Source organism: Pogoniulus pusillus, chromosome 4 (assembly GCF_015220805.1).
Source record: "Pogoniulus pusillus isolate bPogPus1 chromosome 4, bPogPus1.pri, whole genome shotgun sequence".
In the NCBI taxonomy this organism is placed as follows: domain Eukaryota; kingdom Metazoa; phylum Chordata; class Aves; order Piciformes; family Lybiidae; genus Pogoniulus; species Pogoniulus pusillus.
Window position 1 is genome coordinate 810,757 of NC_087267.1, and position 18,768 is coordinate 829,524.

At 57.5% G+C, this 18,768-nt stretch overlaps 1 protein-coding gene across 1 annotated transcript; it reads right to left on the minus strand.

Annotated features, from left to right (window-relative positions):
• Nucleotides 1–1,060: 1,060 nt before the first annotated feature.
• Nucleotides 1,061–17,978, minus strand: LOC135174439 (hematopoietic lineage cell-specific protein-like). The gene is made up of 15 exons (XM_064141710.1): nucleotides 17,728–17,978; nucleotides 13,298–13,381; nucleotides 12,596–12,669; nucleotides 11,461–11,590; nucleotides 10,183–10,293; nucleotides 9,534–9,588; nucleotides 7,895–8,005; nucleotides 5,871–5,981; nucleotides 5,229–5,284; nucleotides 4,856–4,925; nucleotides 4,512–4,642; nucleotides 3,688–3,804; nucleotides 2,933–3,242; nucleotides 1,760–1,831; nucleotides 1,061–1,326 (listed from the first exon to the last, which is right to left on the minus strand). Exons 2-15 carry the CDS (start codon nucleotides 13,379–13,381, stop codon nucleotides 1,190–1,192), a joined length of 1,569 nt encoding a protein of 522 aa, XP_063997780.1. The 5' UTR covers nucleotides 17,728–17,978; the 3' UTR covers nucleotides 1,061–1,189.
• Nucleotides 17,979–18,768: the final 790 nt, after the last annotated feature.

An 18,768-nucleotide genomic window follows, 5' to 3' on the forward strand; every position in this document is an offset into this window, starting at 1 on the left:
GCCCTGGGCGATCCTGCTCTGGCAGGGGGGTTGGACTAGATGATCTTCTGGTCCCTTCCAACCCCTGACATCCTGTGACTCTGTGAGACAAGGAGGAACAAAAGTGCCCTTTTGTGTGTATGCAACGAGTCACAGAGTGTTAGGGGTTGCTGGGGACCTCCAGAGACCATCGAGTCCAAGCCCCTGCCAAAGCAGGCTCACCTAGGGCAGGCCACACAGAACTGCAGCCAGGCTTTCCCTCAGCTAGGCTGACATTTCTGATGGGCTGCTTCTGCAACACCTTCTGCTGCTACACACCCTGGTGTACACAAACAGCCTCTCAAACCCAGCCAGAGCAGCAGATCCTTCACCTCACATCCCACACCCTGTAGCTTTCCCCCTTTTGTTTTCACATTAAATTATAGCAACGTTAAAAATAGGGTAGGGGAGCAAACCAAAACAGCTCCTGATTAACCTCCTCACCCTCTCTGCTCTGGCTTCTGAAGTAGCAGGGATTTAGCCTGTGACCTCCATCCTGAAACCTGCTCGGGCTGACCAGGTTCACGTTGCGGATGTCTCCTCAAGCCCAGGCTGGACGAGGCCTTGAGCAGCTGAGTCTAGTTGAGAGGTGTCCCTGCCCATGGAGCAGATGATCTTTGAGGTCCCTTCCAACCTAAGGTCATTCTAGGGTTGGTTGGATGCTCCTCTAGCCTGTGCTGCAAACGTGGCTCACCCTACGAGTGGAGACTCTTCCTGGGAAGACAGGCAAGGCTGGCAGCCTTCACAGGGCTCTTTTCCTTGGCCCCTGGGTAGGATGAGAGCCAGGGTCACAGCAGCTGCAGAAGCTCCCATAGCTGGTGTCCCTTCCAGCTTGGCTGGGTTAGAGCTGGTGTTTTCTTTCTGCCAACTGCCCTGCTGGGAACAGGAATGGCCTCACTTCCCCTGCAGACTTGTGGCTGGCACAGCCTGGGTATCATGTTCACATGCTTTAAATCATCCCACTTTTCCCATGCAGAAGTGAATGGGAACCAAAGTCCAGTCCACTCCTGGGAAGAGGCCAAAGCAATTCCCCAGACACTGCCAGTTTGCTCCTTGGAATTTCTTGCCATAGAGACACGCCAGGGTGAGCCAAACGAAGCTAGCAACACACAAAAAGCTGAAGCAGAGCGAGGCAAAGGTTTGGATGGCAGCAGCTTGGACAACACTGGTTTCACTGAAGAAGCTTCACATAATTTGCTGGAAAGAGGCCTACTCTGCCCCGGCATTCTCCCCTCCACCAGCCCTCATCCACCATCTCTATATGTGTGATGGTGTCATCAGGATCAAAAGAGATCTCATCATCTCCATCTGCAAAAAACAAACACATTCAAAGAGAGTGACAATGCAGAAACACAGTGGCAACAAAAGGATAAGCCCAGAGAGAGCTGGTGTCACAGCCCTTCTGCCACCCATCCCCATCCCAAGCAAACAGCACTCCCTGAGACCCCTCAGAGCTCAGCTCATCCCCATCAAACTGCACTCCCTGAGAACCCTCAGAGCTCAGCCCATCTCCATCCCCATCAAACTGCACAGACAAAGCTGAGGGGCAGCAAAGCTTCCCAGTCAGAGGAAGTTTCTTGTCTCCAGGCCAAGCCTCATCCAGCTTTCCAAGAGGAAGGCACTTAAACTACAAGCTTGGAATCTTCCCAGCACTGCTGCTGATGCCAGCCTCCATCTCCCTGGTCTGCCACCCCCAGCTCTCTCACAGAGCCTCTCCCCACAGCCTGGGTGACAGACTCACCTCCTTGGAAATCGTAGAGAGCCACTGCACAGGTCCCAGGACTATGCATCTCATACACATTTTCTGTGTCCTCTGCAGAAGACAAAATGGGTAGGTAGGGTACAGAGGGACCTTGACAGGCTGCAGAACTGGGCCCAAGCCAACCTCACGAAGCTCTACATGACCAAGTGCAAGGTGCGCTGCAGCTGAGTCAGGGCAATCCCAAGCACTGATATAGGCTGGGCAGTGAGTGGCTGGAGAGCAGCCCTGGAGAGAGTGACTTGGGGGTGCTGGTGGATAAGAAGCTCAATCTAGCTGTCAGTGTGCTCTTGCAGCCCAGAGAGCAACCAGAGCCTGGGCTGCAGCAGGAGAAGTGTGGCCAGCAGGGTGAGGGAAGTGATACTCCCCCTCTACTCCACACTGGTGAGACCCCACCTGGAGTACTGCATCCAGTTCTGGAGCCCCCATTACAAGAAGGATGTGGAGATGCTGGAGTGTGTCCAGAGAAGGGCCAGGAGGATGCTCAGAGGGCTGTAGCAGCTCTGCTGTGAGGACAGACTGAGAGAGTTCATTCTGGAGAAGGGAAGGCTCCAAGGAGACCTTCTTGTGGCCTTCCAGGATCTGAAGGGAGCTGCAAGAAAGCTGGGGAGGAACTTTTTAGGCTCTCAGGTAGTGATAGGGCTGGGGAGAATGGTACAAAGCTAGAAGTGAGCAGGTTCAGATTGAATGTTAGGAAGAAGTTCTTCAGCAGGAGGGTGGTGAGACACTGGAACAGGTTGCCCAGGTAGGTGGTAGAAGACTCACCCCTGGAGTCTGGACATGGCTCTGAGCAACCTGATCTAGTGTGAGGTGTCCCTGGCCATGGCAGAGGGGTCAGAACTGGATGACCTTTGAGGTCCCTTTCAGCCCTGACAGTTCTGTGATCATTCCAGCTCCAGCTTCTTCAGAGCCCACAGCAGCCCTCTCCGCTCCAGCAGATACTTGCTGGAGCCCAGCATCCCCTGCTGCTGATCTCACACCTTAGAGCAGGACAAGGGCGTGGGAGACAACCAGGTCTCCATCATCAGCAGCTGCTACCCTGATCATAGTAGCTTTCAGGAAACACATTCCCTCTGGAGTCCGTCACCCACACCCAGTGGGGTGTGCAGACAGACAGCAGCTCCCTGACACGTGGCCTTTTCCCTCGGTACTCACCCAGGTAGGGCTGGCTCTGGCTGGGCTTCTCAGGGAGGATCTCCTCGTACTCTTCACCTCCATCTGCTCCATCATCATAGATGGCCTCTGGCTCTCCCGAGGGTGCTGGCAGCTCCTCATAGTCAGCACCTCCACTGGTACCATCGCAGTAGTCAGAGGGGTCTAGCAGCTCCTCGTAGTCCCCACCAACATCCAAGCTTTCACTGTAGATGGGCTGATCCTGCCCGGGGGCCTGGCACAGCTCCTCACCCAGGTCTGCTGGTCTTGGTGGCAAAACAGGTGGCATTTCCTCATCCTCCCTTTTGGTCTCCTGTCATCAAGTGAGACAGCGACAGGAGAGTCACCTGCAGACATCCCACTGCAGACAGCACCCAGAGCAGGGATCCTGCTCCACTGCAGGTGCCTTTAGTGCTGCCACAACGCTAATGGATCACTGTCCTCTGCTTCAGGGGGAAACACCTCTGCTGCTGAATGGGCACCTGGCACTGCTGGGCAGACTCTCATGGCTCACAGAGCTGAGCTCAAGGTACTGCCACAGCACTGACCTAGCCCAAGAGCCTGCCTGGTGATGTAAGGTGCTGTGCAGCCATGTCCCAGCACCATCCCAGTGCTTCCCACCTCACCCCTCACCCTTTCCAAAGCCTCCCCTGTTCACCACTGCAGCCTGCTGCTTCCTGCAGGGCTGAAACACGGCTCCTCAGGTGCCACTCTCTCTCCTGCTCCCTGTCCTGCCTGCCCCCAGCCCACCTTGGTACCTGTTCTTGTGTCGCAGGCCTGTCTTGGGCAGTGCTGCTGGGCATCTTTGCTGGCACAGCTGGTGCAGCTGGCACAGCTGCTGCTGTGTGGTCCTTCTCTCTCTGGGGGATACCCTGCTGGAGAAAAGCCATCAGACCTCCTCAGTCTCCTCTGAATGAGCTCCAGAGCCATGTTTGTTCCCATTCCCAACACAGCAACTCAGAAAAGTGCCACCCTGGCTGAAATCCATTCCAGCTCCCAGAAACCTGCCCTAGGAACTGGGCACCTAACAGGCCTGTAATGACTGGCTGGGGGGTGTCTGCTGAAAGTGGTCTTGAGGAGAACTGACCTCTGGAGATGATCTAGTTCAACTCCTCAACTAAGGCAATGTCAGCTGGAACAGAGTGCTCGAGGTGGGCTTGGAATAGTTTCATGGATGGAAACTCCACCACCTCTGGGCAACCAGAGAATGCTGGACTGGTGGAACCTCAACTGCACACTGAATGCAGAAGGAGGCCTTGTATGGGTGAAGGTTTGGGTGCAGTTCCCAGCATGGAGAAGCCCAGTTGCTGGGCTCGCAGCACTGAGAAGGTGCAGCCAGGCCGTTTGCCAGGCACCAGAATCAAGGAGGAGCCTGGGGCAAAGCACAGGGGACACAGGTGAGTGCAGGCAGGGCCAGCAAGGAAAGTCCAGTGCCTGATGTGGGGCTCAGCAGCGGCAGGGAAGCACTTTAGGCAAGAGATTGCTGCCGAGACATCAGGCAGAAGAAGATGGAGCTGCATGGCCCTACAAAACAGCCTGATCCACAGGCCATGGGGGCCACAGCACGGCGGCCAGGGCTCACCTGTGGTGGAGCTGCCTGGCGCCGCCTCTGCCTCGGCCTCTCCTCCTGAGCTTGTCTCCTGCTCTCCTCCTCCGCTGCCTTGGCCATGTTTTCAAAGCGGGACCGCAGGCTGCTGGTGCCTCCGGGAGCTCCTGTGGAGAAGACACTTGAGCAGCCTGCCCAAAGGCTTCTTTCCACCACCCCAAGCCTCCAAAGCTCCACCTTCTCCCAGAGGAGCTTGCAGGTCAGCCACTCTGCCCCTCCACGCAGGGTAATGCACGGCCCACCGCAGCACATGCCTGCCAGGGTGCTGCTGGAGGGACCTTGAGCCCACTAAGCCCAAGACTAGTGCCCTGTTGTCTCACCTGCATCCTGAGGGCTTGTCTTCTCGTAGGAGGAGGTGGGAGCTGCCATCTCATGAAAGCCTGCAGCACTCTGCAAGAGGAAGTGGAGGAAGTGTGCAGCTTTTGGGCAAGGCCAGTGCTGAGATGCCCTGCTGGGTCTGGCTCAAGCTTTGTCCCCATCTGTGCCCATCATCCGGCACAGCCCTCTGGAGCTGCTGGCTGCAGCCCTGGTGCCTCCCTGCACTGTGGGAGTGCTGCTGCCCTCCAGCCAAGGCCAGGGGCTTCTCCTGCTGAAGGGTGGCATCCTAGGGACTGAAAATGCTGCGTGGAGCCTCTCTCCTCTGGCAGCGGTGATGAGCAGGAAGCAATTGCAGGATGCAGCATGCAGACTTACTTTATCCACCCTGTCCTTTTGGACCCCATAACGACCTCCAAAGCCCTTGGCATAGTCTGTATGGAAAAAAAAGGGGTTGGGGGGTCACTATTTGATGATTTCTATTCTGGGTGCACCTCTGGCATCAGAGTGCAGTGAAACAAGTCAGCTTTGCCTGCATCCTCCTGCATATAGAAGTAAGGAGAGGCAAGACAGGCAAAATGCTTTGGACAACAGCTCTTTGAGGACCAATCCTTCATCCCTTCAGCACAGTGCAGGGGTGTTCAGGGCCCTGCACTGGCAAAGATGCCTCCTCTGGGCACTGGGGTGAGAAGCCAGGCAAGTGTAGCGTGGCTGCGCTTGCTGAAGTTGGGCACACAGCACTGCAGCCACTCCTGAAGCTGCTGTGCCTCACTCCCATGTGACAGCTCTTGCTTGAGCTTGCGATCAGGAGCACACCTCACAGGGAATCACCATCTGACCTAGGAAGCCTGCCTGAGGGCCCTGCATTCCACATCCCCTGCTGGCACCTCCTCTGGTGGAGTTTGCCCTCCTATTCTGCTGCTCCACCGTGAGCTGGGTTCCTGGCAAGCGTGACCCATTAGCTGGGGGGTCTGCGTGTGCTCCAGGGAAGCTGTGCTGCCGTCCCTAGCATTGTCCTACCTGTCTGGGAAGCATGGGGTTGAATTTCCTCCTGATGGTCCCAGCCAAGGGCACTCTTGTCCTGACGATCCCTCTGGACCCCGAACTTCCCACCAAAGCCCACAGAATAGTCTTCAGCCGCGGTGATGCAGATCATGGCATGGAAGAGAAGAGATATGGGAGGTAAAGAGAAGTCAGATCAGAGGCAGTAAGTTCTCCTTTGCCCAGGGCCTGGGAGAAAGCCAACAGAGCAAGGCAAGATACCCCAGCAGTGGCTGCTGCAGCAGCCCTCTCTCCACTTCCTGGGACATGTAACTTGCTCCTAGCACCTGCCTGGGCAGAGCCCTGCCCCCTTTCTTTGCTGAAACACTGCACAGGAGATCTCTGTGCCCACGGATCCCTGCTGCTCCTCTTCCTCCAGGCTGGTGTCCCTTCAGCAGCCACACAGCAGTGTGCCGTGGCTATCCTCACCCTTCAGCAGGCTGCGGGCACACACATCACAGAACCACAGAGTATGAGACTGGAAGGAACCTTGAAAATTCATCCAGTCCAACCCTCTGCAGAGCAGGATCACTCAGAGCAGATCACACAGGAACACATCCAGGCAGGTCTTGAACATCTCCAGAGAGGGAGACTCCCCAAGCCCCCTGGGCAGCCTGTTCCAGGGCTCTGTCACCCTCACAGGGAAAAAATTCCTCTTCATGTTTAAATGAAACTTCCTCTGCCTCAGCTCCCACCCAGTGCCCCTGTGCTGTCACTGGCATCACCCAGCAGAGCCTGGCTCCAGCCTCCTGGCACTCACCTTTACATCTTTATAACCACTGCTGAGGTCACCTCTCAGTCTCCTCCTCTCCCAGCAGCACAGCCCCAGCTGCCTCAGGCTCTCCTTGTAACAGAGATGTTCCATTCCCTTCAGCACCCTTGTGGCTCTGTGCTGAACTCTCTCAAGCAGTTCTATGTCCCTCTTGAACTAGGGGGTCCAGAACTGGACATGGAACTCCAGATGTGGCCTCACCAGGACAGAGAAGAGGGGCAGGAGAACCTCTCTCTCGACCAACTAACCACAGCCCTACTAATACACCCCAGAATGGCACTGCCCCTCCTGGCCACAAGAGCATATTGCTGGCTCATGATCAACCTTCCACCAACTAGGACCCCCAGATCCCTTTCCTCTTCACTGCAATCCAACAGGTCAATCCCCAACCTACACCAGTACCTGGGATTGTTTATTTTCCCCAGGTGCAAGACTCCACACCTGTCACTGCTGAATTTCATTCAATTTAGAATCATAGAATCAGGCAGGGCTGGAAGGGAGCACAAGGAGCAGCCAGTTCCAACTCCCCTGCCATGCCCAGGGACACTCTACCCTAAAGCAGGCTGCACACAGCCTCAGCCAGCCTGGCCTCAAACACCTCCAGCCATGGGGCCTCAACCACCTCCCTGGGCAACCCATTCCAGCCTCTCACCACTCTCATGCTCAACAACTTCCTCCTCACCTCCAGCCTCACTCTCCCACCTCCAGCTTTGCTCCATCCCCCCCAGTCCTGTCCCTCCCCAGCTTTTCTGAAGGCCTCCTTCAGATCCTGGAAGGGCCCACAAAGGTCACCTGGGAGCCTCCTCTGCTGCAGCCTGCACAGCCCCAACTCTTTCAGTCTGTGCTCACAGCAGAGCTGCTGCAGCCCTCTGAGCATCCTCCTGGCCCTGCTCTGCACACACTCCAGCATCTCCACATCCTTCTTGTCCCAGGGGCTCCAGAGCTGGATGCAGCACTCCAGGTGGGGTCTCAGCAGAGCAGAGGGGGAGAATCACCTCCCTGGCCCTGCTGGCCACACTGCTGCTGCTGCAGCCCAGGCTCTGCTTTGCTTTCTGGGCTGCAAGTGCACACTGCTGGCTCCTGTTGAGCTTCTCCTCCACCAGCACCCATTTCTGCCTGCCCAGCTCTCAGCCTGTCTAAGTCTCCCTGAAACTTCTCCACTGCTGATGCGAAAAGTAAGCACAGAGTCACAGCGAGCTGCAGTCCTGCGGCTCTGGGCTCCGCAGCTCACCCTTCTGAGAGTCGTGCTTCTCCGACTGGCTCTTGTAGTCGAAGCCCACCGCTGCTTTGTCCACCTTGTCCCCCTCCACACCGTAACGGCCGCCAAAGCCCTTGGAGTAATCTGAGATGGTGCAAGGAGTGAAATGCTGCCCCTAGCATGACGCTTGTTGAAGGCAGGGGGCTAAGACGGGGGGAGCACAGGGGAGAAGCTGCGGGGGCGAGGGCAAGAAAGAAGCGGCAGGGGCGGGCATGAAGCGATAGGAGCCAGGCATGAAGCAGCAGGGGTGAGCATGAAGCGGCAGGGGCGAGCATGAAGCGGCAGGGGCGAGCATGAAGCGGCAGGGGCGAGCATGAAGCGATAGGAGCCGGGCATGAAGCAGCAGGGGCGGGCATGAAGCGATAGGAGCCGGGCATGAAGCGGCAGGGGCGGGCATGAAGCGATAGGAGCCGGGCATGAAGCGGCAGGGGCGGGCATGAAGCGATAGGAGCCGGGCATGAAGCGGCAGGGGCGGGCATGAAGCGATAGGAGCCGGGCATGAAGCGGCAGGGGCGGGCATGAAGCGATAGGAGCCGGGCATGAAGCGGCAGGGGGGGCACGAAGCAAACCCATCTAGTTCCAAATGCCCTGCCACAGGCAGTGACGCCTTCCACCAGCCCAGGTTGTTCAAGGTCTCACCCAACCTGGCCTTGAACACCTCTAGGGATGGGGCATCCGCAGCCTCCCCGGGCAGCCTGTGCCAGTGCCTCCCCACCCTCACTGGAAAGAATTTCTTCCCAATCTCCAGTCTCAATCTGCCCTCCACAAGCTTCAGTCCATTCCCTCTCATCCTGTCACTCCAAGCCCTTGTCAAAAGTCCCTTCCCAGCTTTCTTGTAGCCCTCTTCAGGTATTGGAAGGTTGCTCTAGGGTATCCCTGAAACCTTCTCTTCTCCAAGCTGAAGAGCCCCAACTCTCCCAGCCTGCCCCCTAGGAAGGTTCTCCATCCCTCTGATCATCTTTGTGGCCTCCTCTGGACCCTCTCCATGTCTCTCCTATGCTGGGGGCACCAGAGCTGGAGGCAGTGCTGCAGGTGAGGTCTGAGCAGAGCAGAGCAGGGGACAGAATCCCTTCTCTGTGCTGCTGCTCTCCCTGCTCTGGCACAGCCAGCACACAGCTGACTTTTGGCTGCCAGCAACCAGTGCTGGCTCCTGGGGTCTTTGTGACCAGCTGACACCCCCAATTCTTTCTCTTCCAGACAATTCTGGAGCCACTCTGTGCCCAGCCTGGATTTGTGCTTGGGACTGGCCTGACCCAAACGTGATTCAGTTATTTTCTTGTTAAACCAGCACTGGGTTCCCTCTGGAGCTCAGAGTGACCCCTAGATGAAAGGAAATATCAGAGACCCTTTGGGGATGCACTTGGGGGTATCTTCTGTGCTCAGCCATGATGTGGTTTCCATCAAAGCAGAACAGAGGCAAGCACAAGGTACCACAGAAGGGTGGTGACAGAAGAGCAGGGGAGGGAGCTGCAATGGTCTGGCATCACGAATCTCAAACAAGTGGCTGGAAGGGGATAGCAAAGGAGACAGAGCCACGGCAGACAGCACGGGGACTTGGGGGCAGAGAGAAGCTGAGCAAAGCATCAAGGGGCCACTCATGGCATGGACTTGCCTTTCTGGGACGAGTGTTTCTCCACTTCAGCCTTGTATTCAAAGCCCAGTGCTGACTGGAACAAGGGGAGAATGTCAGTTGTCCTGAGGGCCATGCTGGGGCTTGCCCACCCTGCTCCAGGGGCCACTCTTGGGCTGGTCCAGGCTTCCTCAGCCCCTCACACCACCCCTGCTTTCCTTGGGGTAGCATGCCCAGGAAGGAGCCCTCACAAGATCCCACACGCTCCAGGTAAGATGGGCATGATCCTGGTCCCAACCCTGTCAGCAGGCAGGGCGTTTGGGCAGCGCCTGACACCGGGCTGGGCAGGGGAGGGGCAGCAGCCTGCTGCCACCATCCAGTCCTGCCATGGCCAGGCACTCTGTGTGCAACAGCTTAGGGGTCTGGAGGTGCAAAACGCCACAGCCCCCTGGACAGGGCAGTGCAAGACTGCTGATGCACAGCAGAGTCACCACAGTTCACAAGTGCCACATCTGTCACCGTTGTCCTATGTGCAGGGGCTGAGCTGCATGCTTCTGTGGTGCACGGCACACCTAGACCTGCACACACCAGCACCTGGCAAACTGCAGCCACCACCTCAAATGCAAGCAGAGTGTGGCAGGGGCTGAGCACAGGCCACCAGCAGAGGCTTCAGCTGCAGTCTGCAACACACCTTGTCAGCTCGGTCCCGCTGGACTCCAAACTTCCCCCCGAAGCCCTGGGCTGCATCAGTCTGCGAGGAGTGCTTCCCAACATCAGCCACGTACTCATGGCCCACAGCACACTGAGGAGAGAAATAGAGTGACACAGGCACACACACTCAGCCTGGCAGGGTGACACAGACCTGAGTGCTGCTCTTCCCTGCTGCCTCAGCCATTAAGCGACAGGTCCAAAAGTGACCACACGGGTGGTGGCAACGACTTCTGCTCAGCCTCTGTTCTGAGACCTGGGATGCAGCTTCAAGAGCAGCTATCCCACATAACCAGCCCCCATCCCACACAGCCAGAGCCCCCATCCTACACAGCCAGCCCCACTGCCAGCTTATGAAGCAAGCCATGGGATGCTCAACACCTGCCACTCCCAAATGCCACTGCAGTGGTGGACAATGCCAGGGGGAAATGGAGAAAGGTGCAGCTGGCCTTGCACACCCAAAACCCCACAGGCCTGGGCAGCTGCCCTCTGATTTCTGTGTCAAAGAGTGAGAGGCAGCAGACCTGGCTGAGACCACCCTCTATAGGCCAGGCCAGAGAGCCCTGCTGCCTGAGGTGGTGTGGCCAGGACACATGGTCCTCAGGAGAAGACCCAGAGGAACATCCTGGTCAGACCAGCCAAAGACCAAGGAGCTGCTCAACAGAAACATCCTCACCTTGCTCCAGCAGAAGGGGCTTGAGCATGACTGCTCCTCTTTGGCCTGTTTCCCACCCTGCCATCATTCACACCTTCCATAACCCCCACCTGGTTAATCTTACTGCAATCCAAACACCTCACAGCTGAGAAGAACAAAGCATCAACTGCTGGAAGGTGCAGGATGAGGAAAACACAAACCAGATTCGATGTGAGAACAGAAGGTATGAGCTAGAGACTTATCCTGGGGAAGATACCACAGAGCTCTGCAGTGGAGAAGATGAAGAGAGAATTTGGAGCTCTTAATTGGAGGAGAGAATTCTGAGTCCTTAATTCTCCAGGCACAAGTAAGGGGACACCAAACTGAACTGCTCTGCAGCAGGTTTGAAAGCAGCCATGGGAAGTCCTCCGCAGGGGGGGTGTTGTGAGGAGGTTTGTGGAACACAAAGGAGTTGTAACAGGTTCTGCAGACCATGGGCTAGGTGCACCTGTGAGACTGCACAGCCATGCCAGCTCTCCATTCCCTCCCCTCGGGGAGGCCAGCGAACAGGGCTGGGAGCTCTTTCCTTTTCTCCACTGGCCCAAGGAAGTCCTCCACAACTGTTACCTTATCCATCCGGTCCCGCTCCATCCCAAACTTGCCCCCATAGCCATAGGAGGCCTTGGGGCCCGTCTCCAGCTCCTTCTTCTTGATCACCTCATGTTCCTCTGACACCTTGCTCCTCAGCTGATGGATGCTGGAGAGACAGAGAGAGTCAGGGCAAGTGTCTGTGGGATGGCGTGGAACCATGCAGCCACCTAGAGCCCCCCTGTGCCTCTGTACCAGCCAGAGCCCAGCACGGAGCAGGACACAAACGCGGCCTGATGCACGGGGGCAGCCACTGCAGTGTGTGGCAGGAGATGATGGTGCCTGGCGGTGGGCTCAGTGGGTGCCTCTAGACACCACCGTGAAGTCCCCATTAAGGGATCGACTCTGCCTGCAGCTCTGGCTGCTGCGCCATTCAGAGCGGGGCTGGGATGTGCCGGGGCAGCTGCGGGGCTGGCATCGCCCCGGGGCAGCTGCGGTACAGGGGCATCTTTGGGCAGCGAAGGCGCAGGAAGCCTTTGCCCACCGGGCTACCGCTGTCTGAAGGTCTGGAAAGCGATGCCCCCGCAACACCCCGGCAGCCAGAAGCCCGGCTGGGCTGCAGCCCGAGGTGCGCTCTCCTCTCCCCTGCCCCTCGGCTGCTGTCGGGGGCCGGAGGCGAGCTGCTGCCTCCCGCCCGCCCCGCCGGCACCAGACCTTATCTGGCTGCTTTCGGCCGGCGCTGCCGCGGCCGCTTCTCAGCCCCTCCCCCGGGGCCGCGGCCGTGACTGAGGGGCAGGGCTGCGGCGGTGACTGAGGGGCAGGGCTGCGGCGGTGACTGAGGGGCAGGGCTGCGGCGGTGACTGAGGGGCAGGGCTGCCGGGGTGACTGAGGGGCAGGGCTGCGGCGGTGACTGAGGGGCAGGGCTGCCGGGGTGACTGAGGGGCAGGGCTGCGGCGGTGACTGAGGGGCAGGGCTGCCGGGGTCACTGAGGGGCAGGGCTGCCGGGGTCACTGAGGGGCAGGGCTGCCGGGGTCACTGAGGGGCAGGGCTGCCGGGGTCACTGAGGGGCAGGGCTGCCGGGGTGTGTGGCTGACTTGACTGCCAGGGCCGCCGCGGTGAGCCGGCCCCGGCGCGTTCGCTCCAAAGCAGCCGCCGGCGCTCGGTCCGCACTCACTCGATGTGCTCGGCGCGTCCCGAGCCCTCGATGGTTTTGGCTCCCCAGCGCTGCTCCTTCTCGGAGATGTCGTTCTGCGGAGCGAACCCAGCCGTCAGCAGGGCCCTGAGCAGCCGGGCCGGGGGTCCAGGGCGCTGCCGGCAGTGCCGAGCCCCGGCCGGGGCATGCCCAGGGCCAGGGACCCCGGCACAGCCCCAGCGGCGCCGGTGCACGGGGGACCGCGGGAGACATGGAATCACGGCGTGTTAGGGCTTGGGAGGGACCTGGGGAGATCACCCAGGCCAGCTCCCCTGCAGAGCAGGGTCGCACTGGGCAGGTCCCCCAGGAACACATCCAGGTGGCTTTGGAATGGCTCCAGAGAAGGAGACTCCACAGCCTCTCTGGGCAGCCTGTGCCAGGGCTCTGCCACCCTCACAGGGAAGAGGATTCTCCTTCTGTTCCCCTGGCACCTCCTCTGCGCCAGCTTGCCCCCACTGCCCCTTGTCCTGCCATTGGCCACCCCTGAGCAGAGCCTGGCTCTGTGCTCCCGACACTGCCTGCACAGCTTTAGCAACGTGCATGAGGGCAGCCCTCAGGCTCCTCTGCTCCAAGCCCCAGCTCCTTCAGCCTGTCCTCACAACAGATGTTCCACTGCCTGCAGCAGCTCTGTGGCCGTGCCCTGGACTCTTTCACACAGACTAGAGCCTGGCTCCATCCACTCACCACAAAGTCGGGGTCCGTGTCCCAGTCATCTCCCTGAGCCTCAACCTTCACCGACACGTCGTGGCCCACGGCTGCTTTCCACATCTGTGCAAACAGGACACGGTGCCAGACCACAGCAGGCACGGACAGGGGGCTAGAAGGGACCCTGCAGGCCACCTGCCCTGCTGCCCCCTCTGTCATACAGCATAGGACACCCCAGAACAGTCACCCTTGAGCCCTCGCACCTCTTTCAGCACAGCAGAGGGATTGTAAGTATAAATCCCAGTCTTCATGCAGGCTGACTGCACAGCTCGCAGGCACCCCCTATGTTAATGTGAATTTGGGCTACCACTCAGCTACCAGGTTCAGCATTTCCAGCCTGTGCTGGTTTTCCTGTGCTGTGGAGACTGCTCCCGGCTTTAACCTCCCTGCTGTGAGCACGCCGGAGGCCATGGCTTGCTCTGCCACCATGACACGATCCTTTTTGCACCTGAGGTTGGTTTTATCTGTATCTCATCCTTTCAATCACTGCCTAATGTGCTGGAGAATCACAGAATTGACAGAATTAACCAGGTTGGAAAAGACCTCTAGGATCATTGAGTCTGACCTGACACCTAACCTTTCTAATTAACTAGACCACGGCACTAAGTGCCTCATCCAGACTCCTTTTCAACACCTCCAGGGATGGTGACTCCACCACCTCCCTGGGCAGCCCATTCCAATGCCAATCACTCTCTCTGGGAAGAATTTCTTCCTAACATCCAGCCTGAACCTGCCCAGCCACAGCTTGAGAACTGTGTCCCCTTGTTCTGTTGCTGGTTGCCTGGCAGCAGAGCCCAACCCCACCTGGCTACAGCCTCCCTTCAGGTAGCTGCAGACAGCAATGAGCTCTGCCCTGAGCCTCCTCTGCTGCAGGCTGCACCCCCCCAGATCCCTCAGCCTCTCCTCACAGGGCTGTGCTCCAGGCCCCTCACAGCTTTGTCGCCCTCCTGTGGACACCTTCCAGTACTGCAACATCTCTCTTGAATTGAGGAGCCCAGAACTGGACACAGCACTCAAGGTGTGGCCTGAGCAGTGCTGAGCACAGGGGCAGAAGAACCTCCCTTGTCCTGCTGCCCACACTGCTCCTGCTCCAGGCCAGGATGCCATTGGCTCTGCTGCCCACCTGGGTACACTGCTGGCTGCTTTTCATCTGCTGTCGATCCCTAGGTCCCTCTCTGCCTGGCTGCTCTCAGCCACTCTGTCCCCAGCCTGTAGTGCTGCTTGGGCTCGTTGTGGCCAAAGTGCAGAACCCTGCCCTTGGCCTTGTTAAAACTCCTGGCATTGGATTGCACCCATCTCTCCAGCCCGTCCAGGTCCCTCTGCAGAGCCCTCCTGCCTTCTAGTAGATCCACAGCTGCTCCTAGCTTGGTGTCACCTGCAAACTTACTGATGCTGGACTCAATGCCCTCATCCAGATCATCAATAAAGACACTGAATAGGACTGTGCCCAGCACTGATCCCTCAGACACACCACTAGTGCCAGCTGCCAGCTGGGTGTGGCACCATTCACCACCACTCTCTGGGCCCTGCCCTCCAGCCAGTTCCTGGCCCATATCAGAGTGAATCTGTCCCAGCCACGAGCTGCCAGCTGTGCCAGGAGCTTGCTAAGGCAGACAGTGTCAAAGGTCCTGCTGAAGTCCAGGTAGACTACATCCACAGCCTGCCCCACATCCAGCAGGCAGATAAAGGTTCAGAGCAGAGCCCTGTGCTGGTCTGGCAGTGCTGGTACAGCAGAGCCTCTGCTGGTTTGTGCCTTATGCTTAAAAAAAAAAGAGGAAATGTAGCTAAAATCATGAAGTCTGCAGGGCTGAGAAGGCTGAAGCTGTGCTGCTCACACAGGCTGTCTAAAGAGGCCTGCAGGAAGCAACAATACACAGGAAGGGGAAGTTAAATAAAAGTGAGGTGAAATCTAACCCCACAGTTCAATTTCAGGGGTGACACTGGGAAAGGAAGGGAAAGGAAGGGAAAGGAAGGGAAAGGAAGGGAAAGGAAGGGAAAGGAAGGGAAAGGAAGGGAAAGGAAGGGAAAGGAAGGGAAAGGAAGGGAAAGGAAGGGAAAGGAAGGGAAAGGAAGGGAAAGGAAGGGAAAGGAAGGGAAAGGAAGGGAAAGGAAGGGAAAGGAAGGGAAAGGAAGGGAAAGGAAGGGAAAGGAAGGGAAAGGAAGGGAAAGGAAGGGAAAGGAAGGGAAAGGAAGGGAAAGGAAGGGAAAGGAAGGGAAAGGAAGGGAAAGGAAGGGAAAGGAAGGGAAAGGAAGGGAAAGGAAGGGAAAGGAAGGGAAAGGAAGGGAAAGGAAGGGAAAGGAAGGGAAAGGAAGGGAAAGGAAGGGAAAGGAAGGGAAAGGCTCCCCCAAACAACACAAAATGAGAGCCACAAAAAGATTAGGTGGCTTGGCTGCCCCTACAATCATTCCGGAATGCTCTCATGTCCCACCACCTGTAACTAGCCCCCAGATTGTTCTTCCTGCCCCCCCCAAACAGCTTCTCACTGGGCAGAGAGGAAGGCTACAGGCTGCAGAAGGTGCAAGCAAGGGCTGGCAGGCTGGCCTGCTGAGCCCTGTTTCACCTCCCTGCAAACATCACATAGCCCTGAGAAAAAGCAAAGAAGAGGGATGAGAACTTCTTAGTGATGGATCCTCACCTAGCAGCCCACCTGCATTCTGTGCTTCTCAACAGCACTAACCCCTCAGGCCCATAGGCTTTTTTTGGTTGGAAAGGATCATCAAGTCCAGCCATCAACCCAGCAGCAACCACAGCCATCCAACCCTGTCCCCAAGTGCCATGGCCATACATGTCTTCAACACCTCTGGGGATGGTGACTCCACCACCTCCCTGGGCAGCCTCTTCCAATCTCTGACCACTCTTGCAGCAAAGCAATTGTCCCTGATTTCCAACCTAAAGCTCTCCAGCACAGTTTGAGGCCATTTCCCATTTCTTCTTGTGCTATCACCTGCTACGAGGGAGAAAAGAGCAACCCCCACCTCATTCCGGCCTCCTTTCAGGGAGCTGTGGAAAGCCAGGTCTCCCCTCCCCTCAGCCTCCTCTTCTCCAGACTAAGCAACCTCAGATCCCTCACCTGCTCCTCACCAGCCCTGTTCTCCAGACCCTTCACTGGTTTTGTTGCCCTTCTCTGGACCTGCTCCAGGCTGCCTCTGGGAAGAATGTGCCACAGTGGCAGCAGTGAATCCAGCTGAGTGCAAACAGAGAAGCAGGAGGAAGCAGACAGGCTCAGGCAGACAGCCCAGCACAGCCTGACACCATCTTTCATGCCCTTTTCTCCTCCCCAGCTCATCAGCACCTCTCCCTCCAAGAATATTTGAAGTCTGTGGCTGGAGAACAGAGCAGCAAATCCAGCTGGCATGGGGGGGGGGGGCGCTGCTCTAGGGGGCAGCTGATCTGAGCAAGTAGCTCAAACTCTGCCCTAAATGGGGGCCTCACCACCTGCTCTCCACCCCAGCAGGTTGGAAAACACCTCTAAGAGCATCAAGTCTTCTACTCAACACTTCCATCACCTCCAGACCAGGTCCCCACTTGCCACACCTAACTGTTTTTTGAACCCCTCCAGGGACGGTGACTCCACCACCCCCTTGGGCAGCCGGTTCCAACCCCTCACCACTCTCTCCATAAAGAAAGTCTTCCTAATGTCCAACCTTACACGCACACACCCCCCACCCACCCCTCCTGCTGCAAAGTGAGGCCATTAGCTCTTGTCCTGTCCTTAGCTACTCAGGAGAAAGGTCTACACCAGCTTCACCCCAATCCCCTTTCAGGCAGCTGTAGAGAACAAGGTCTCCTGCCAGCCTTCTCTTCTTGCTCAACAACCCCAGCTTCCTCAGCCTCTCTCCTAATAAGCCATGTTCTCCAAACTCCTCAACAAGAGCTCCTCCAGCACCAGCACCTGTGTCTTTCTCCTGCTACAGTGCCCAGGAGTGAGCGCTGTGGCGCCTCACCAGTGCCTGGTGCGGGGGCACCGTCGCTCCCCTGCTCCTGCTGCCCACGCCATTGCACTCAGACCAGGATGCTGCTGGCCTCCCTGGCCACTTGGCTGCACTGCTGGCTCATGGAATCATGAAAAGCCTTGACTGTAGTCCCGACACAAGGCTCCAGACAGCTTCTGAGACAGGAGCATCAGCCAGAGTGGGAGCTCAGCCCTTCAGCTCGTCCCATTTCCCCCCGTGCCACACAAACACAGAGCTACCAGCCTTGGTGCAGCCACTCTGGGTGACTCAGAGATGTGGTTCCTGAGAGCCTCAAACATGAGAACCACAAATGATGACCACAGCACAGGCTGAAGGAGCAAATGCTGAGCACCTCCAACTCAGGCAGCCCTCTTTGCCCATCACAGCCCCTGTTTTTTTGGGGGTGGGGTGGTGTTTCTTGCCGTTCACTCTCAAAGCCCACTCAGCTTTCTTACCTTCCAATGCTGACCAGCTGCTGCTGGCAAACTTGCTGCTTTCTGCTCAGGCACCTGTTGCTGGTGGCAGCTCTTGGCCTGCTCTGTGCTCAAGTTCCTGTTTCCACTTCAGCTGCCTCTGCTTCCTGCACCCCAGCCCCCAGCCGGGCCCAAGCCACAAGCACCAACCTTACGCTGGTGCCGTGAGGAGGCTGACACGGTGCAGGCTCGCTGCTGGCTCCAGGAACAGTGCTTGATGGGGCACAGTTGTTTCTCAGCCTGTAAAAAAGCAGGCTGGGATCACCACTGTCAGATCTTCCCCAACACCCCAATGCAAAAAATCATTCTGCTCTAAGAGCATAAACAAGTTAAAAGGCCAAAAAGGTTCTTAGATTTTCTCTTGCTAGTCCTGCAGCTAAAATGTCCTTACCAGTTTGAACTCCTGACACCCACCCCCCAGACATAGAGAGACATTGAGCAGATCCCTTCTCAGCCTTCTCTCCAGACTAAACAGCTTCAGGGCTCTCAAATCTTTCTTCACAACAGGGCCTCATAGCTTCCATTGGACTTTCTCCAGAAGATCTCTGTCTCTCTTGAACTGGAGAGCCCCAACCTGGACACAGCATTCCAGGTGTGCTCTCAGCAGGGCAGAGCAGAGGGGCAGGAGAACCTCTGGAGCCCTGCTGGACACACACCTAAGTTCTTAATGCCCCCAGGCTGCCACTGGCTCTCTTAGCCACAAGGGCACACTGCTGGCCCATGCAGCACTTGCTGCCCATAGCACTCCAAGGCCTCTCTCCACGGAGCTACTTCCCAGCAGGACAAGCCCCAGTCTGTACTGGTGCCTGTATCTGGGCAGGAGCCTGCCCTTGTCCTTATGGAGCTTCATGAGCTCCTGCCTCACGCAGTTCTCCAGAGCATATGGGAAAGCAGCAGAGGCTGATGGGGGAGGGGGTGTCAATCACCCCTCCTAGTTCTGTATCATGAGTGAAGTATCCCCCGAAATGACCTACAGTCCCATGGTATGAGGATGGGATAAGACTGAACAAAGCCAAGGGCAGG

What these genes read in the sequence shown, in the direction of transcription:
- LOC135174439 (XM_064141710.1), bottom strand. Translation starts at nt 13,381, where the DNA reads ATGTGGAAAGCAGCCGTGGGCCACGACGTGTCGGTGAAGGTTGAGGCT. An exon ending in AGCGGGACCGGATGGATAAG is followed by an intron (nt 10,294 to 11,460) that starts GTAACAGTTGTG and finishes TTCTCTCCTCAG; the next exon opens with TGTGCTGTGGGCCATGAGTA. An exon ending in GACAAGCCCTCAGGATGCAG is followed by an intron (nt 4,643 to 4,855) that starts GTGAGACAACAG and finishes TCTTCTCCACAG; the next exon opens with GAGCTCCCGGAGGCACCAGC.